This window comes from Leptodactylus fuscus, chromosome 10, assembly GCF_031893055.1.
Source record: "Leptodactylus fuscus isolate aLepFus1 chromosome 10, aLepFus1.hap2, whole genome shotgun sequence".
NCBI lineage: Eukaryota > Metazoa > Chordata > Amphibia > Anura > Leptodactylidae > Leptodactylus > Leptodactylus fuscus.
The window spans coordinates 23,681,460-23,697,625 of NC_134274.1; the positions used below are offsets into that span (position 1 = coordinate 23,681,460).

Genomic DNA, 16,166 nt, shown 5'->3' on the forward strand with positions numbered 1-16,166 from the left:
AAACCTGTGGACCCCATAGACCATGCGTTTTCTGCATGAAGCATGTGGAGAGAAAAGTGCTACTTGCCACCAAGCGGACTACCTGAATGTGAATAGGGCCTTAGGTTTGGCTGGTATGTGCTAGATGATGGTGGTAGATAATACTGCCCTACCAAACTATGTAAACCAGCCACTAAATAGAACAATAGTGTTTCTTTTCCTGTGGGCCCAGTAAACACGGATCACTGCCTTCCATCATTTCATCGCAGTTTTATTATTTGATATAACGGAATTGGACAGGAAAACATCATTTTGTGGTGTTGTTTTTATGGCTCTGTATTATTTAGCTGAAGTTTTCCTTTTTTGTTTCATGAAATTGCTTGTTTTTGCTGTTCTGTATTTATTATTTTTTCTTACGTTGTCAGAGGCCACGTCCATAGGGAGCCGTTTCTTTTCCGCTTGACGCACATCAGTCTGCTGGTGATGCCATTGGAAAACTCAGTTGTTTATTCCTAAGATTATTGCAGTGTGATGTGTGGGATTTTTATTTTTGTTGTCTTATGTTGTTTTGTTACCCGCCCCGTTCCCTTCCCCTGGGGCCTGCAGGCTTTGTCATCAGTTGAAAGCATCATCGTAAAACATTCAGTATGTAAATGTTGTATAAAACATCCGTGTTACAAAACTGCTTGTTCTACAACATGCTTGAAAGATTTTTTTTTTTGTTTTCTGTTAAAAATCCTTATGTATGAATCAAAAATCCTTATGTATGAATCCATACAGTAAGTGCAGAGCTTAGTTGATGCATCCATGTAGGACTTGTTATTGGTGCTGTAATCTTATATGGTTGTGCCAACAAGTCCTTAGTAGCCTGTGTTTACTGTGTTTTAAAGCGGAGCTTTCACCATTTCCATTTCACTATTCAATTTAAGTATTTAGCATCTGTTATTAGGTGCCGTTTCACTGATTCCGGCACAGTTGGCATTTTCTCTCTAGCCCTCTCCATTCCTGAGCAACAATTGCCGTTAGTTTTGGTGGCCGATGCATGATTTAAGCTCTGTAATATCGGGTGGGCGGTGTTGGGTAGGGGGCGTGACTCTGAGCTCCAATCAGAGGCAGCCAGTGTCAGAGCTCAGAATCACACCCATTGTCTGCTCCTGCCTGACACTGCCCTCCTGACCCTACAGAGCCTAAGTAACATAACAGGCACCAAAATTAAAAGCATTGATAGCTCAGGAATGGAGGGGGCTAGGGAAATAATTTCAACTGTGCTAGAATTAGAGGAGCAGCAGCTATTAAGTAATGTAAATAGACTTGTTGGAGGTGGTGAGAGGTCCTCCTACAATCCTTTTTTTCTTTATATCCATACATTTACGTTGAGGTTTTTTTTCTTTTATAGGATAAGGAAACCTGCATCGGAGTGAACAATCAGAGTTACATATGTGAAACGGGTCACTGCTGCGGACAATCTCAGTGTTGCAACTACTACTATGAACTATGGTGTAAGTCTGAGTCTCCTTTTTCTACTCCCTAAAATTGTAATGTTTCCACCAATATCAAATTTTTTTTTTTTTTTTTTTTTTTTTAAATTCAATATTTCTTGCTTGTGCATTTTCTTCCTCCTCTTGCCTTCTCTTTTGCTGTCCTCCTTCGCACACTCCTCCTTTTATCCCTCCTTAGCGTGTTCGCTCTCTATCTTTCTCTCTATCACTTGCTCGCTCGCTCTCTCTCACATGATCTCTCTCTCTATCACTCCTCGGCATGCCCGCGCACTCTCTCTCTATCCCTTCTTGTCATGCGTGCTCTCTTTCTCTCACTCTTGATCCTTCCTTGGCATGTGCGTGCTCTAACTCTCTCTCTATCCCTCTTTAGCATTTGTGCTCTCTCTCTATTCCTCTTTGGCATGCTTACTTGCTATCCCTCCTTGGCATGCTCACTCTCTCACTATCCCTCCTTGGCATACATGCTCACTTGCTCGCTATCCATCCTTGGCATGCATGCTCGCTATCCCTCTTTGGCATGCATTCTCTCGCTCGCTCTCTTTCTCTCGCTCGCTGTCCTTGGCATGCTTGCGCTCTCTCTTTCTCTATCCTTCCTTCGCATGCTCCCCTGCTTTGTCTCATCTCTCACTCTCTGTTTTTGTCTTTTCATGTATGTAATATACAGTATTTATCAGGCACCATTCATTAGGCTACTGTGGTACAAGTACTATATTATTTGTGTGTTTGTGTCCGCTTAAGTTCCTAAACTTCCCTTCTGTTTCTGGGCAGAATGTAACATGATCTAAAGTGAGTTGGGGCACGTTTTAAGCACCCCCCCCCCCCCCCTCCATGCTTCCATCTGTGGTGGGTGTAGAAAGTATTTGGATGCTCAGATGTAGTAAACAAGACCTGACACTTCCAGGCATCGCTCATGATCAGCAAACAGCTTCATCCAGCTATAAACACGCTCCCTGTAATAATATATTATTCCTCTGCGAAGGTATCAGCAAGGCGAAAAATCACATTGATGTGACCGCGGATTAAAGAATATGATATGCCAGCAGGTGGATGTCTGGTATAAAAGTAGAGTCTGCGCTTAATGTGGAAGAATTTCCATCAACCCACAAGTAATACGAGGCTGTAAGGACATATAGTAGATATTGGTGAAATGTCAATCTGGTCTAGCATTAGGGATGGGTTACACAGAAAGCCAAGTTACTTACATAAATAGCATTACATAACTAGCAGATAGCATTCTATTACGTGCCTGCTTTGGCTACAAATACTGTTGTTGGAAGGGCTGTGTTCACACTGTTAGGTTCAGTTCCATCAGGTTTTTGTTGCTTTTAGACAGAGTAGCATAGTCCTTATTCTGCCAACTAAAAGTAACAAGAAAAACCTGATAGACACTCCAGGATCCATAACAAAATAGTACTGACACAGATTCTGTAAAAACCTGTGATGCTAGTGTGAACTGAGCCAAAAGTAGCTTTGGCCAAAGGCCCGTTTAGCTGACAGCTATTCCTTCTGATTCTGCCGTACACTTGCATTATGCTCCAAAATTATGTCTGATCTGCCATGGGACATATTTAACTTGTTTACACCATATATATGAGTTAGGCCGGTTGCAAATAGCCATGCTGCTATTGGCCTGCCATGAGATAAAAGCTCCGCGGTCACGGGGATGTCCTTGTGTGGTGCCTGTGCTTCCACGGCTTCTTTCATTGAATGAATAAGAGCCACAGAAGCATTGGCCACAAAATAGGGCAGGAGTAGGACCTGTCCTATCTGATGTGGCCCGGATTGTCTGCCCCCTTAATACTGCTGCTTATAAGGGGATTCTTATAGATAAAACCTCCACCAGTTGCATATCGTTGGGGTTTTTGGTGGTCCCACCTATCGTAGACACTTAATAACTAAGCGCAGTTTCTCTCCCTTTGTTTTCCATTGATTTACCTTTCTATTCTTTCTTCCAGGGTTTTGGCTGGTGTGGACAATAATCATAATCCTCAGCTGTTGCTGTGTATGCCATCACCGGCGAGCCAAGCACAGGCTGCAAGCACAGCAGCGGCAGCACGAGATCAACCTCATAGCTTATCGGGAAGCTCACAGCTACTCTTCTGTGCCATTTTACTTCCGTAAGTCATTTCTTTCATTCATCCTAGCTTTCTTGTGCTCAGAATCATTTGGCCATTAAAAACTTTTATAGGGAAGCGGTCACGTTGTACATCCATTCTTATCCGCGGGCAGCAGGTCATAGAGCAGGAGCTGAGCAAATTGATATCTAGTTTTATGGGGCAAAATTCAGTCTATTTTATTCATTTAAATCCCTCCTCTTTTTAGTGCGCTATTTATTCCATGGTGTTTTACATACAAAATGCACAAAAATGGAGCAGCATGGTGGCTAACAATGCAGCCTTGCAGTGCTGGGGTCCTGGGTTCGAATCCTGCCAAGGACAACATCTGCAAGGAGTTCGTATGTTCTCCCAGTGTTTGTGTGGCTTTCCTCCCATACTCCAAAGACATGCTGATAGGGAAAAATGTAGATTGTGAGCCCTATATGAGGGAAGGGGGATGAAGATGGTAGATGGGGGTAGAATGGAGAGTGTGCAGGAGAAGTCTTGGAAGGGTTGGCGATTACATATGGGAAGGTATGACCTAAAGACAAATATTTGTAATGCACTTTACACACACAAAGGAGTAGGGGAGTTAGTGGCGGCTATATAGGCGCCACTCCCACAACACCCACAAGGGTCAACTGTTCTTTTATTTATTTTTTTTATATTTATCTCTATGTTTTTGCCATATTGGAAACCGGAGTACATGGAGGATACCGCAGAGTTGAACATACTCTATACATACGTAGCCCAGATTCAAGGCAGTAGTGCTAACCACTGAGCCACCATGCTCATGAGCTCAGAGGTGAATGGAGAAGACTGACTCTGGATTGTGAGTGGCAGAGTTGGGGGTGGACTGGGGATGGGTGGGGGGGCACAGGGCAAAGTGTTGCAGGGGACAATGGAGGGATGAATAAGCCTTTTATGCTTAGTCCAGTGGGCTGTCATGCCCACTAATAATTTCAGTGACTGTTGACTGTATGCATTGTCTGGTGGGGTAGTGGGACCACCCACTGGACTCCTACGTACAAAAAGAGAAGGGATTTAGGTGAACAAAATACACTTTATACTCTTTTTATTTATTTTTTTCCAAAAAAACACTATATGAAGTTGCTCAACGCTCTTTGTTATATAATATGCGGTCGTCATATCTGATACCATGTGCAAAGTGACAGGATTCCTATTCCAATTAAACACTTGGTTACCTCTTAACTAACTTGTCTTGAAAGGTCTGTCTGGGCAAAACAGTGTATTATGACTCGTACATGGCCGAAGGGAAGTGGTGCATAACCCATAGATGAAATGTCACGCAGCACTCCCTCTGGCCCTGTACTAGGCATAACACCATGCATCAGTCTTGCCTGGAGTGACCCTTTGGTATCATTGCCATGGTATGCAGTAAACTGGATCAGATTATGACCTTGCTAAAGTATTGCCCTGTCTAAATTTCATGATCTGCTTAGACCCGGTCAAAGGTATGAGGCTTCAGCAAACATATTTGTGCAAGTTAGTGAAGTCTGTGCAGGTTAGGCATCAGAAAAATGAATTCTGCAGAGCTGGGTCACTAAATAATACTATATAGAATACAATTCATAGAGATACTCTGGAGTGGATCACATGCAAGGTGTTGTCTCAAAGGGAAAGTGTCATAAACAAGTGATGAATTGTTCAAGTCAAGTTTTTATGTTAAATATTCTCAAGAATTTTCGGTGATGATTTTCCGCTTTATCTACATTAAAAAGAAAATCTTAATCTTGAAATTCCAACTCATACCACTAAGCCTAAAATAATTTGTGACATTTTGTATTTTGGAGATGGAGCATGGGTGATAGACACAATGGTCCGGAGCAGGCTCCCTATTTACTTCTGGACAATAGACTTTGCATAATGGCTATCTTGGCATGTTCACTTTGGGATTTGTGTACCATTGATGTCTCACTACTGTACATTATTCACGCTAGTTTCTTTTCCGTCCATAGGATTCTTGCCAAATTATCTGCTACCTCCTTATGAAGAAGTGGTGAACAGACCTCCTACCCCACCTCCACCATACACTGTTCTACACCAACAATGTGTCGCAGCATGTTCGAGTACAGGAACTGCCGATGTTGTGCGAAACAGCCAGAACAGCCAAACAAGTTCTCCAGCTGCAGCAGGTTGTAGCGGCACCAGACCACCCAGCGTTGTGGACAGTGAACCTTCTACAACGTGTCTGGAAAGAGTAGCAAACAAGCCAAATGGCCATGATTCCAACGACCCTGCGTGTGGTGCAGAGTTAGATGAAATGGCCGATCAAGTGTCCTTTTTAGACAAAGATTCTAAAGAACTCTTGAAGGACTACAGCTCTGACAGCTTTGATCAGGGTGGTTTCTTTGATGGCAAAGACAAGACCCCTGGGAGACACCGGAGGTTCACCGGTGACTCTGGAATTGAAGTTTGTCTGTGCAATAGAGGCCATCACGATGACTTTAAAGAGCTCGATGGCTTAATCGATGACACGGGAGAAAACTTCTGTGACACTTGCAATTCTTGCGACGCTCGTCCCCACCGAGACGAAGAAGAAGGGATTTTTGATCATTGTGATAGTAATGACCAACCGCCTTTGCCACGTCAGCCTTTGAGCTTGCTAAACACGATTAATGAACAGGACTCTCCAAATTCTCATAACAGTAGCAGTTCTCGTGGCTAAAGCAATGTCCTTAAAGACAGAAGAATAAGAGACTGTTCCACCTGTTTGTTTTTTAGTTTTTTAATTTTTTTTTTCCATTGCCCTGTACATTTAAAAGACTTGGAAATGATCTACCAAAGCTGACGTAAGGAAACGCGCCCAGTGCTTTACTAATGCCTTTATTTAGATGGGCTTTGGTAAGGATAATTTTGGTGATGGAAGACTAGGACAATAAGAACAGAAGCTGGGGCTCGAAGAGTACAGGTGGAGGCTTCAGCCTGAGGAACGTCTGGTTTTTATGTAATTCTAATCGATAACCAGAAGTTTTGTCTCCTGGTTCTATCGCTCGTAATACAGGTTATTGTAAGAAGAAGAAATCATCGTAATGATTCCTCCGTTGAATCGAAAGCAAGAGTAGATGCCCAGATTAGACAATGCAAATGGAGCTTCGTAAACTGGAAGAGTTGTGGCTAGGACAGAAGAAGGGTACTGGGTATACACCAGTGTAGTACTCAAAAAAAAATCTACAATCCAGAGGTGCTGTGGGTATATCAGTGTTTCTGTAGCAAGGGGGAGGAGGAGGTTTTCTTGCACACACTATCAATTACAAGTAACCTAATCGAATCTTGTCCACCAAGAGTTGACACCTTGGTTACGTCTTGAAATTCCACATGTACGTTTTACCTCCAAGTAGGTAATGTTTAGTTCTTGTACAAAATGGGTCATTTTCTAGCCTTAACTATAAGCTTTTCTCCCCAATTTTGCTACTCAAAACAAAAAAAAATTAAAAAAAAAAGCTGCAAGTTTTTGGGTTTCTCAGATGGACGTAATATTAAAATACAGAGCAGCTGGTCTGCTTAGAACCTACAATGGATGCCTCTCCCTCCACGTGGTCTCTGTAGCGCACATAGATTATTGCATGGTTTCGAAGTCACATTGATGATGATCCAGCATTGGTTCTTGCCTAGAGCGGACTTGGCTAATACAGTGTTGGCCAAAAGTATTGGCACCCCTGCAATTCTGTCAGATAATGCTCTTTTTCTTCCAGAAAATGATTGCAATTACAAATTCTTTGGTATTATTATCTTCATTTAATTTGTCGTCAATGGAAAACCACAAACAGAATTGTCAAAAAGCCAAACTGAATATAATTCCACACCAAACATAAAAAGAGGGTGGACAAAAGTATTGGCACTGTTTGAAAAATCATGTGATGCTTCTCTAATTTGTGTATTTAACGCACCTGTTACTTACCTGAGGCACCTAACAGGTGGTGGCAATAACTAAATCACTAATTGGATTCAAGTTGACTCAACCTCTGTCCTGTGTCCTTGTTAGTACCACATTGAGTATGGAGAAAAGAAAGAAGACCAAAGAACTGTCTTATGGCTTATGGCACTGTGGCTAACCTCCCTAGATGTGGACGGAAAAGAAAAATTGACGAGAGAGTTCAACGCAAGATTGTGCGGATGGTGGATGAAGAACCTCAACTAACATCCAAATAAGTTCAAGCTGCCCTGCAGTCCGAGGGTACAACAGTGTCAGCCTGTACTGCTTGACCGTGTACATGGCATTATGAAGTCTGAAGACTACCAACAAATTTTGCAGCATAATGTAGGGCCCAGTGTGAGAAAGCAGGGTCTCCCTCAGAGGTCATGGGTCTTCCAGCAGGACAATGACCCAAAACACACTTCAAAAAGCACTAGAAAATGGTTTGAGAGAAAGCACTGGAGACTTGTAAAGTGGCAGCAATGAGTCCAGACCTGAATCCCATAGAACACCTGTGGGGGAGAGATCTCTTGATGGCAGTTTGGAGAAGGCCCCCTTTACATCTCAGGGGGGACCTGGAGCAGTTTGCCAAAGTAGAATGGTCTAAAATTCCAGCAGAGCCTTGTAAGAAACTCATTGATGGTTACCGGAAGCGGTTGTTCGCAGTTATTTTGTCTAAAGGTTGTGCCACCAAGTATTAGGCTGAGGGTGCCAATACTTTTGTCCGGCCCATTTGTTGGAGTTTTGTGTAAAATGATCAATGATTTGACTTTTTTTTCCATTCTCTTTTGTGTTTTTTCATTGCAAGCAAAATAAATGAAGATATTAATACCAAAGAGTTTGTGCTTGCAATCATTTTCTGGAAGAAATGAGTATTATATGACAGAATTGCAGGGGTGCCAATACTTTTGGCCAACACTGTATGTCCGATTATTACACCAGCTCTCCATCCATTGTCCAAGATGAGCACAGCAACTTCTGTTTTTTTTTTTTTTGGAGCAGTATTTTCTTGTGTTATGTAAAAGCCAATGCAATTTTTACATTGACCACTAAATGAAAAGGGTAAAAATGTTGTAGTGTGGTCACAAAGTGATTATTATGGAAATGCATGCCTATGTGAGTATGTATTCCATGCCGTAAGGTTAAGATGTTACTGCTAGTTAAGGACGTAAGTTTTATAGACGACTTTTTTGTTTGTTTTTTGTTTTTTTTTGAACATTCCCTTCCATTCCAGAGGAGAGGGGAATTTTCTGTAGAAAATGTACTCGAGGGGTCTATATCCATAAGATTGTCACCGTTCTACACTTGTTACTGTCAACCGACACCATTAAGAAGGTTGAATGTTACAAATTGCCTCATGGAAAGTGCAAGTTTTTTTGTTTTTGTTTTTTTCTTGATTTCTATATTGAGCATTGTCTGCTCTATGCTTAGGGAAAATTTTTAGTTTTACATTATTTTGTAAACGAATGTGCACTTCTGATATTTGCTTTAAAATATCTGTGGCAACATGGATTAACATTGACAACTTTCTTGCACTGGATTTCGTCATTTTGTTGGACAATAAAATGAAATTTTTGAGATTAAAACTGTGCATTGTATTTTGTGTTGCTTTGTCCTTGCTGAGGATTCACAGCCCTGGGTACCATGCACACTATTAGATAAGGTGCTATAATGTGTAATGGTCACTATCTTTTCGACAACCCTTGCATAAATCAGTTGTACAAGATAATATAAGAGACCTTGCAATATGTTATCAGACAAAAATGCTACTTTCTCCACTGATCATGGTCTTTTCTTCCTCCCCCTCCATCCTAAACTGATATTCACTAAGGAATTTCTGCTACATCTGCCTCTTAAGTATCAAATTATATCTTCCCATGGAAGCTTATGGAGGGGGAGGAGGGCCCATGCAAAAGAGAAGCTCTTGCAGCAATAGTAAGTATTTTATCTCACTGCAAGTGCTTTATTTTCATCAGCACTGTTGTCTTCTATGTTCTTATTTATGAGGTTGTGCTAGAGATAGATGGAAACTTTGGTTTTCATGTACTGTCTTTGAGACTTCTAGAGGAAGCAATTCCCCTCCCCTCACCCCCCTTCCCCAGCTTACAAACATCCAAGAATTAGAGAGAAAGCTTACAGAGGGGTAAATTGCACAAAGTGCCATATAATGGTGGGAAATAATGCTGCTATTCATGTATGCACACAACCACTTATCCTGAAAGCCATCCAAAAGGTTACATTTGATGGTGCTAGAGATAATGGTGCCTTTAATTTCAACACTGGTATCTCTCCACTGACAGAAGAGAGGACCTTACAACTCAGCATAATTACTGGGCGGTAAGGAACGCCCCTCTTCCTTCCTGACAGTACTCTTCCAAAGTTCTTCACAGCCCAGTGATGATGCTAGGGTGTAAGGCTCGCACTTCTGACAGTGGAGGGATATTGGTGCCAAATCTAAAGGCACTGTTATCTCCAGCACCAGGGTGCCTACCGGCAAAGTGAAAGGTCCTCTTAAATACATGGGGGAAGCGGGTTTGTCCCATTGATTTTGATTTATTTGGGTGTAAAGCTGTGTTGAGCCTTTGCTCCTGTTACTCTTCCTAGAATTTTATGAACAACTTGACTGTTAAGGACTGTCCAATAGAGAGAGAATGGAACTTCAGCATGCATGTTTGTTCTGTCACTCCAGATGGGAGGACAGGACCTCTGTTCTTATTATAAGTGGGAGTCCCATGGTCGGACCACCACCAATCGGCAGGTTATCCAGTGTCCTGTGGTAGATGTATTTTTAGGATGTTTTGCGTTGTTGTGTTACACTGTTTGAGTTCATGGTGCTAAGTAAATGAGCATTATCTTCGGAATCCCCCTGCTGGCCTGTTATAAAGCCGAAGCCCACCGTGAAAACTTGCTCGGGTGCAAGAATGTACTGAATGTGTTCATCGTGGGAAACCACTTTATTTCCTTATTACAAAAATATAATTGTCTGGTGAGTTCACTTGAAGGTCACGTCTGAAGTTCACATGCAACCCAAAGAACAGACATCACTTTGTACCTTGAACAGCCAGTGTCGGTGAAGGCTGAGATGACTGGGAGGGGAAGCGATCACATAGCTTGGATTCTATAGAACAAAATGTCCCAGACACCCTGAACATTGCTTGTTTTTCAGGATATGTAGCAAATTAATGACTGACGGCTCTCAACAAGGGGTCACCTATGAAATATTGTCAGGATCTCCAGTATTGTATTCTATGTCTTACAGTATAAAGGAAAGCTGAGCTGCAGGCAGCAGGCTAAAAAGCAGGATATGCTGAGTAGATTGATAGGTATGTAGGAAAATATAAGCGAACCTGACATGTGGTCATTTAAATTAATACTCATTCTGGTATTTGGAGTCCAGTGGGCGGTTGTACTCAGTAGTTAAAGGGATTCTACCACTAAAGCAACATTTGTTCTAATTACCACGTCGGAATAGCTTTAAGAAAGGCTATTCGTCTCTTACCTTTAGACGTGGCCTCCACGGCGCCGTTCCTTAGAAATACCGGTTTTAACCGGTATGCAAATGAGTTCTCCGCATCAATGAGGGCGGACCCCAATGCTGAAATGGCGATGGGGGCGTCCCCACTGCTGCCCGAGAGCTCACTCCAGCGCCGCCTCCATCTTCAGCTGCAAACCCGCCTCTTCTGTCTTCTGTCTCGGTCCAACTTCCGACGCCTGCGCAGTACGCTCCTGTATTGAACTACAAGAGCAAGAGTGGCCGGCAGCCATTTTTGGGAGGCCACTCTTGCTCTTGTAGTTCAATACAGGAGCGTACTGCGCAGGCGTCGGAAGTTGGACTGAGACGGAAGACAGAAGAGGCAGGGTTGCAGCTGAAGATGGAGGCAGCGCTGGAGTGAGCTCTCAGGCAGCAGTGGGGACGCCCCCATCGCCATTTGAGCGCTGGGGCCCGCCCTCATTGCTGCGGAGAACTCATTTGCATACCGGTTAAAACCGGTATTTCTAAGGAATGGCACCGCGGAGACCATGTCTAAAGGTAAGAGACGAATAGCCTTTCTTAAGGCTATTCCGATGTGGTAATTAGAAAAAATGTTGCTTTAGTGCTAGAATCCCTTTAAGACTGCCCACTGGACTCCTAAGCTCAATATGAGCAGGAATGTATAAATAAAAATTCTACAAAACTTTTTCCATAAAATATATCAATCCACATAGCAAATCCTGCTCTATAACATAATGCTGGCAAATCAATATGACCGCTTCCCTTTAAGTGAAACTTTACCTATGTAGTAGTCACTATGAGATTAGAATTTTTTTTTTTTAAGGGGTTGTCAAATTTCAGATAAGTTTTGAGAGAAATGTTAGGATAATAAAAAGTTCCAATATGCTTTATTTGTCAATTCTTCACAGTTTTCTAGATCTTTGCTTGTTGTCATTCACTCTGCTTACTCCTAATGGATAAAAAATCAGTCCATGGTCATGTGATGTACACACAGGTGCGGTGAACAACTCGTTACCAGGCAGATGTCTGAATGTGTTGTGACTATAACGAGCTGTGTGTTCATTACATAACCATGGACTGATTTTTATCAACTTGATATAAACAAATTGTGCAGCTGCTGAAACGGGGAGCCGGCTGTAACCTCAGCTGGAGCTCCCAGAGAGAAGGCAGGGAAAGTTTTATCATCCCTGCCTACCCGATCACTGTGTATACAGCTATGGGCGCTGCCATGATGCGGCCACTCTCTGACCCAGCAGTCACGTGATCTGTCGGGATCACAGAGCCTGTTAGAGCTGCTGAGTCCTACAGGACTTAGATCAGCTCTTTAGTAAGGTGCAGGAGGCTGTATACGTACTGCAACTGATGCTGAATGTGCCAGCCCCAGTTACAGGGGATATCAGCCTCCCCCACAAAAAAAAGTGATCAGATGCCCCCAGAGATATATTATGACCTTGTGGGGACACAATGTAAAAAAAAAAAAAAAAAGTTAAAATAAATACATCAATAACACCATTATTACGTGTTCTAGCCCCAGCCCTGACTGGTCCAGTATGGAAGCAGTTAATGTCTCTATAATTGCTTCTAAGCTCCTTCCATTCATAAAGGTTGCTATAAATCATGTACACAAGATATTGCAGCTCTGGACAACCTCATTGTATAGAGCTGTACTATGACATCCCATACACTTCTTGGGGCCCTCTTATATGGTGACGGTCCTAAGGAGCGGCAGCAGGGACTTTTTTTTTCTTCTTACAAAACCCTCCACTATTAATTCCCATTTACAAATCGGTTTTGGTAACTACAGTATCAGAGAATTATTCCTAATGCAATTCCCTATTATACTTATTAGGCTGCTTTCACACAGTCAGTGTTTGGTTCAGTGACTGTGTGCCAAAACTAGGAGTGGGTTAAAAACACAGAACAGTCACAAATATTTCTATGAGGCCCGGTTCACATCTGTGTTCAGGTCATTCTGTTCCCCACTCCACATGAAAAATGCGGAGAGAAAGGCGCTGCACAGTAAATTAATAGATGCACATAAGACTGCAAGGAAATCGGCAGAGGAACTTAACGTGGGGAAAACCGAGGCAGACCCGTTGGGGGAGAGGGAGAACCAAAGAAGGTGAGCTTGCCTGTAGAACCTGTAAAGTATTTTTGGGTTGGTGGTTCTTGCATTTATTTCTTCATCATCATATGTGATTTTAAATGTGTTTTTTGTTAGAAACCAACAAGGGAAACAATCACTACAGTTTGATATTGCTACAATAACAAAAAAAAAAAACCCATACCTTCATTTATCTGTAGTGAAGACATAGCCTATTATTCTTCAATGCAGAGTCATAATCATAGGATCCTATTAGAAATAAGAAAAAGAAATTCAACTCAAATTTCCCAAAAGTTTTAAGCCCAACCAAAACTTGAAACTTTGGCGGTTTGTCACTCACAAACTACTTACTTATTTTCTGGCCTCTCGAGACCCCAGAGTATGAGTGGAGATGAAGAAACAGGTTATGCTCACTTTCCCTCTCTTGGGCATCCTCGTGGCATCTAACATTCCCTCCGGGGTCTCTTCTGGCCTCCTGGGTGATGTCACTCACCCTTAGGGGACCACTGAAGTCTGTGATTGGGCCTCAGTGTCACACAGGATGATTCAACGTGATTCTTGCCACAAAAGGCCCCCGAGGGAGGGACAGACGTCTTGAGGATGCTCAGGAGAGGTGAGCATAATTGTTTGTTTCCACACCTCCACTAATTATAATCTGGGGTCTGAAGACAAGGTTAGTTGACAGCCAGACAGCCTACAGGTATCTAAAGTGCATAGTTAGTTTTATAGACCCTGCCTTATCTACTTCCAACTCTTTGCAGACTCTGTTCCAGTCTGTGCAACAAAGCTGACAAGTGAACCTCAGGAAACAGCGTATTTCTTTTTATTAAGACTGCTCTACTGGCCAGAGTGGCTAAAGTACATAGTGAGTCTTATCTACTTACAACAATCTGCAGACTCTGTCCCAGTCTGTACAACAAAGCTGACAATTGAACCTCAGGAAACAGCGTATTTCTCTTTGAGACTGCTCTACTGGCCAGAGTGAAAACTGCAAAAAAAATAAAAAATTAAAATTATCGTATAAGCTTATGAATATGATATGACTTCCCACTTACAGTACCTTTTGAAGGGGCCACTTTGCACGCCTGTTACATTAGGGTTTTATTGAAAGTCTTGCACTGATAATAAGTATGTCCTGTGACTACAAAGTACAATCTTTCTTTTCTTAGAATCTCATTAGATATTCTTTAGGCTTTCTAGGTATAGCAATGAGACAACACAAACGCCTTTGTGTAAATGGAATCTGATCCTGTCAGACACAGTTGGGTGAGTCAGGCGCCTGAGTCAGCAAAAGCAAACACTCGATTTACACCACAAAAACTGAGGTGTACCTAATGTCAGTAAGACATCGAAGTATACTTATTGTATAACCAGCCATACTCGGTGTCCCTAGCATCATGTTTGTTGTAATAATTGAATAATGCTGCGAACAGAGGAAAGGTCATCATCTTACCCTTTACAGGACAGAAGGTTCCAGCACTTATTGGCCCTCTCCCCAGGTAGCATGACCCCCCTGGGTATTTACTCGCTCAGATATTTTCTATCATTTTGCAAAGAATGGAATTTAGCAGAGTAATAGAGTATCCTCTGGTCCTAGGTTTTGACACTGTTCGGGGTCACACGAGGCAGACACTGTAGGCAGCTGTAGGCACATATTTTACAAAATCTCATCCACATGCTGCTCTGACAGTTTTCGGCCTGCAGCATGTCAGTTCAACGCTATAGATATAGCTCATGGGTTTTAACCTTTAGGTAACCCTCTCTTTGCTAAGGGCAGTTTTCATCAATAATGTTTATTAGTAAGTCATTTATTGAGTCCATATGCCTTAAATGGATGTCAATTGAACCCAAGAATATTTAAAGGGGTTCTCTGGGCTTTAAAATATTGATGTTAGATTAGCAGCTCATACAACAAATGAAGCAGGAGGCAAACGGCTCTGTTCTCTGTACAGTGGCCAGATCAGGTACTGCAGATCAGTGGCAGCGACTCAATTCCAGCACTACACAGAGAACAGCGCTGTCTGCTTCCTGTTCTATTCTCTGTGTATCAGCTGATGAAGCAGTTGATTGATGGGGGTGCCAATGATAACCTCTCTTAATGATCGGTCATTGATTTTAGATTTGTAGTGCGGGTCCAACACTCGGCACCCCGGCTGATGAGCTGATGTTCAGAGAATGGAGCAGGAAGCAGACAGCTATGTTCTCTCTACAGTGGCCAGATCAGGTATTGCAGTGACTCAGTTCCACCACTACACAGAGAACAGAGCTGTCCACTTCCTGTTCCATTCTCTGCAGAAGCAGCCGATCGATGGCGGTGCCTGGTTTCAGACTCCTACCAATCTGATAATTCTGTGAAATATTTTTAGGATACGTCATCAATATTTTTATTTTGGAAAACCCTTTAATGTGAATGGGGTGCGGTGTCACGACCGATTTGTGTTTGTTAAATTTCAATTCGCCTGATTCATTTGCTAATGCATGCCGCTGCCGGGCACCCAGACACGCATTAGCATATGGGGTCATGAGTTATAGCTGTTGCCCAAAGAACCGTTTGTACTTTACATGAAAATGAAGCATGTCCCTGAAAACCCTTTAGACTGTGCTTGGCAATACAGTATCTGGCCACCAAAGAGTTAATATTTAAAGCCCCCTGAAGCCATTGCCGCTACGCACTAGAAAACCTGAACGTGTAACAAGGACATGTTGTCATTTACCATCCTGCTCGGTTTCCGTGATTGCTTCAAACTAGATTTAGAGAATTCACATGAGAAGAGACGAACAACGCGGTCTCAGAAGTCGGCGGTCTGGGTTATATCATCCGCCTTTCATTACATGCTGTGAATAATGTGTCCAAATTGGATTGGCCTTGGTGCGCCTATTGCATAATAGTCATATCATTCTTCTTTTGTGACAACTCAATGATGGCGTCTTCAGTGGTTTATCGCTGCATGGTAACAATGGCTCAGTCTGTGTTATCGGAATGCCTCAATGGCTGTAAAAAATCGTATGAAAAAATATTTTCTATGGTTTTGCTTTTAAAAATTCTCAAAAAATATCT

General features: G+C 42.4%; 1 protein-coding gene across 2 annotated transcripts in view; it reads left to right on the plus strand.

Annotated features, from left to right (window-relative positions):
• The window catches only part of WBP1L (WW domain binding protein 1 like), a 40,088-nt gene extending 31,000 nt beyond the window's left edge, over positions 1 to 9,088 (plus strand). For both annotated transcript variants that reach the window (XM_075257563.1, XM_075257564.1), the window contains exons 2-4: positions 1,376 to 1,478; positions 3,434 to 3,595; positions 5,554 to 9,088. In XM_075257563.1, coding sequence (XP_075113664.1) covers positions 1,376 to 1,478; positions 3,434 to 3,595; positions 5,554 to 6,263 — 975 coding nt within the window. In that variant the 3' untranslated portion in view covers positions 6,264 to 9,088. The remainder of the gene's footprint in view (positions 1 to 1,375; positions 1,479 to 3,433; positions 3,596 to 5,553) is intronic.
• The last annotated feature ends 7,078 nt before the right edge of the window (positions 9,089 to 16,166 follow it).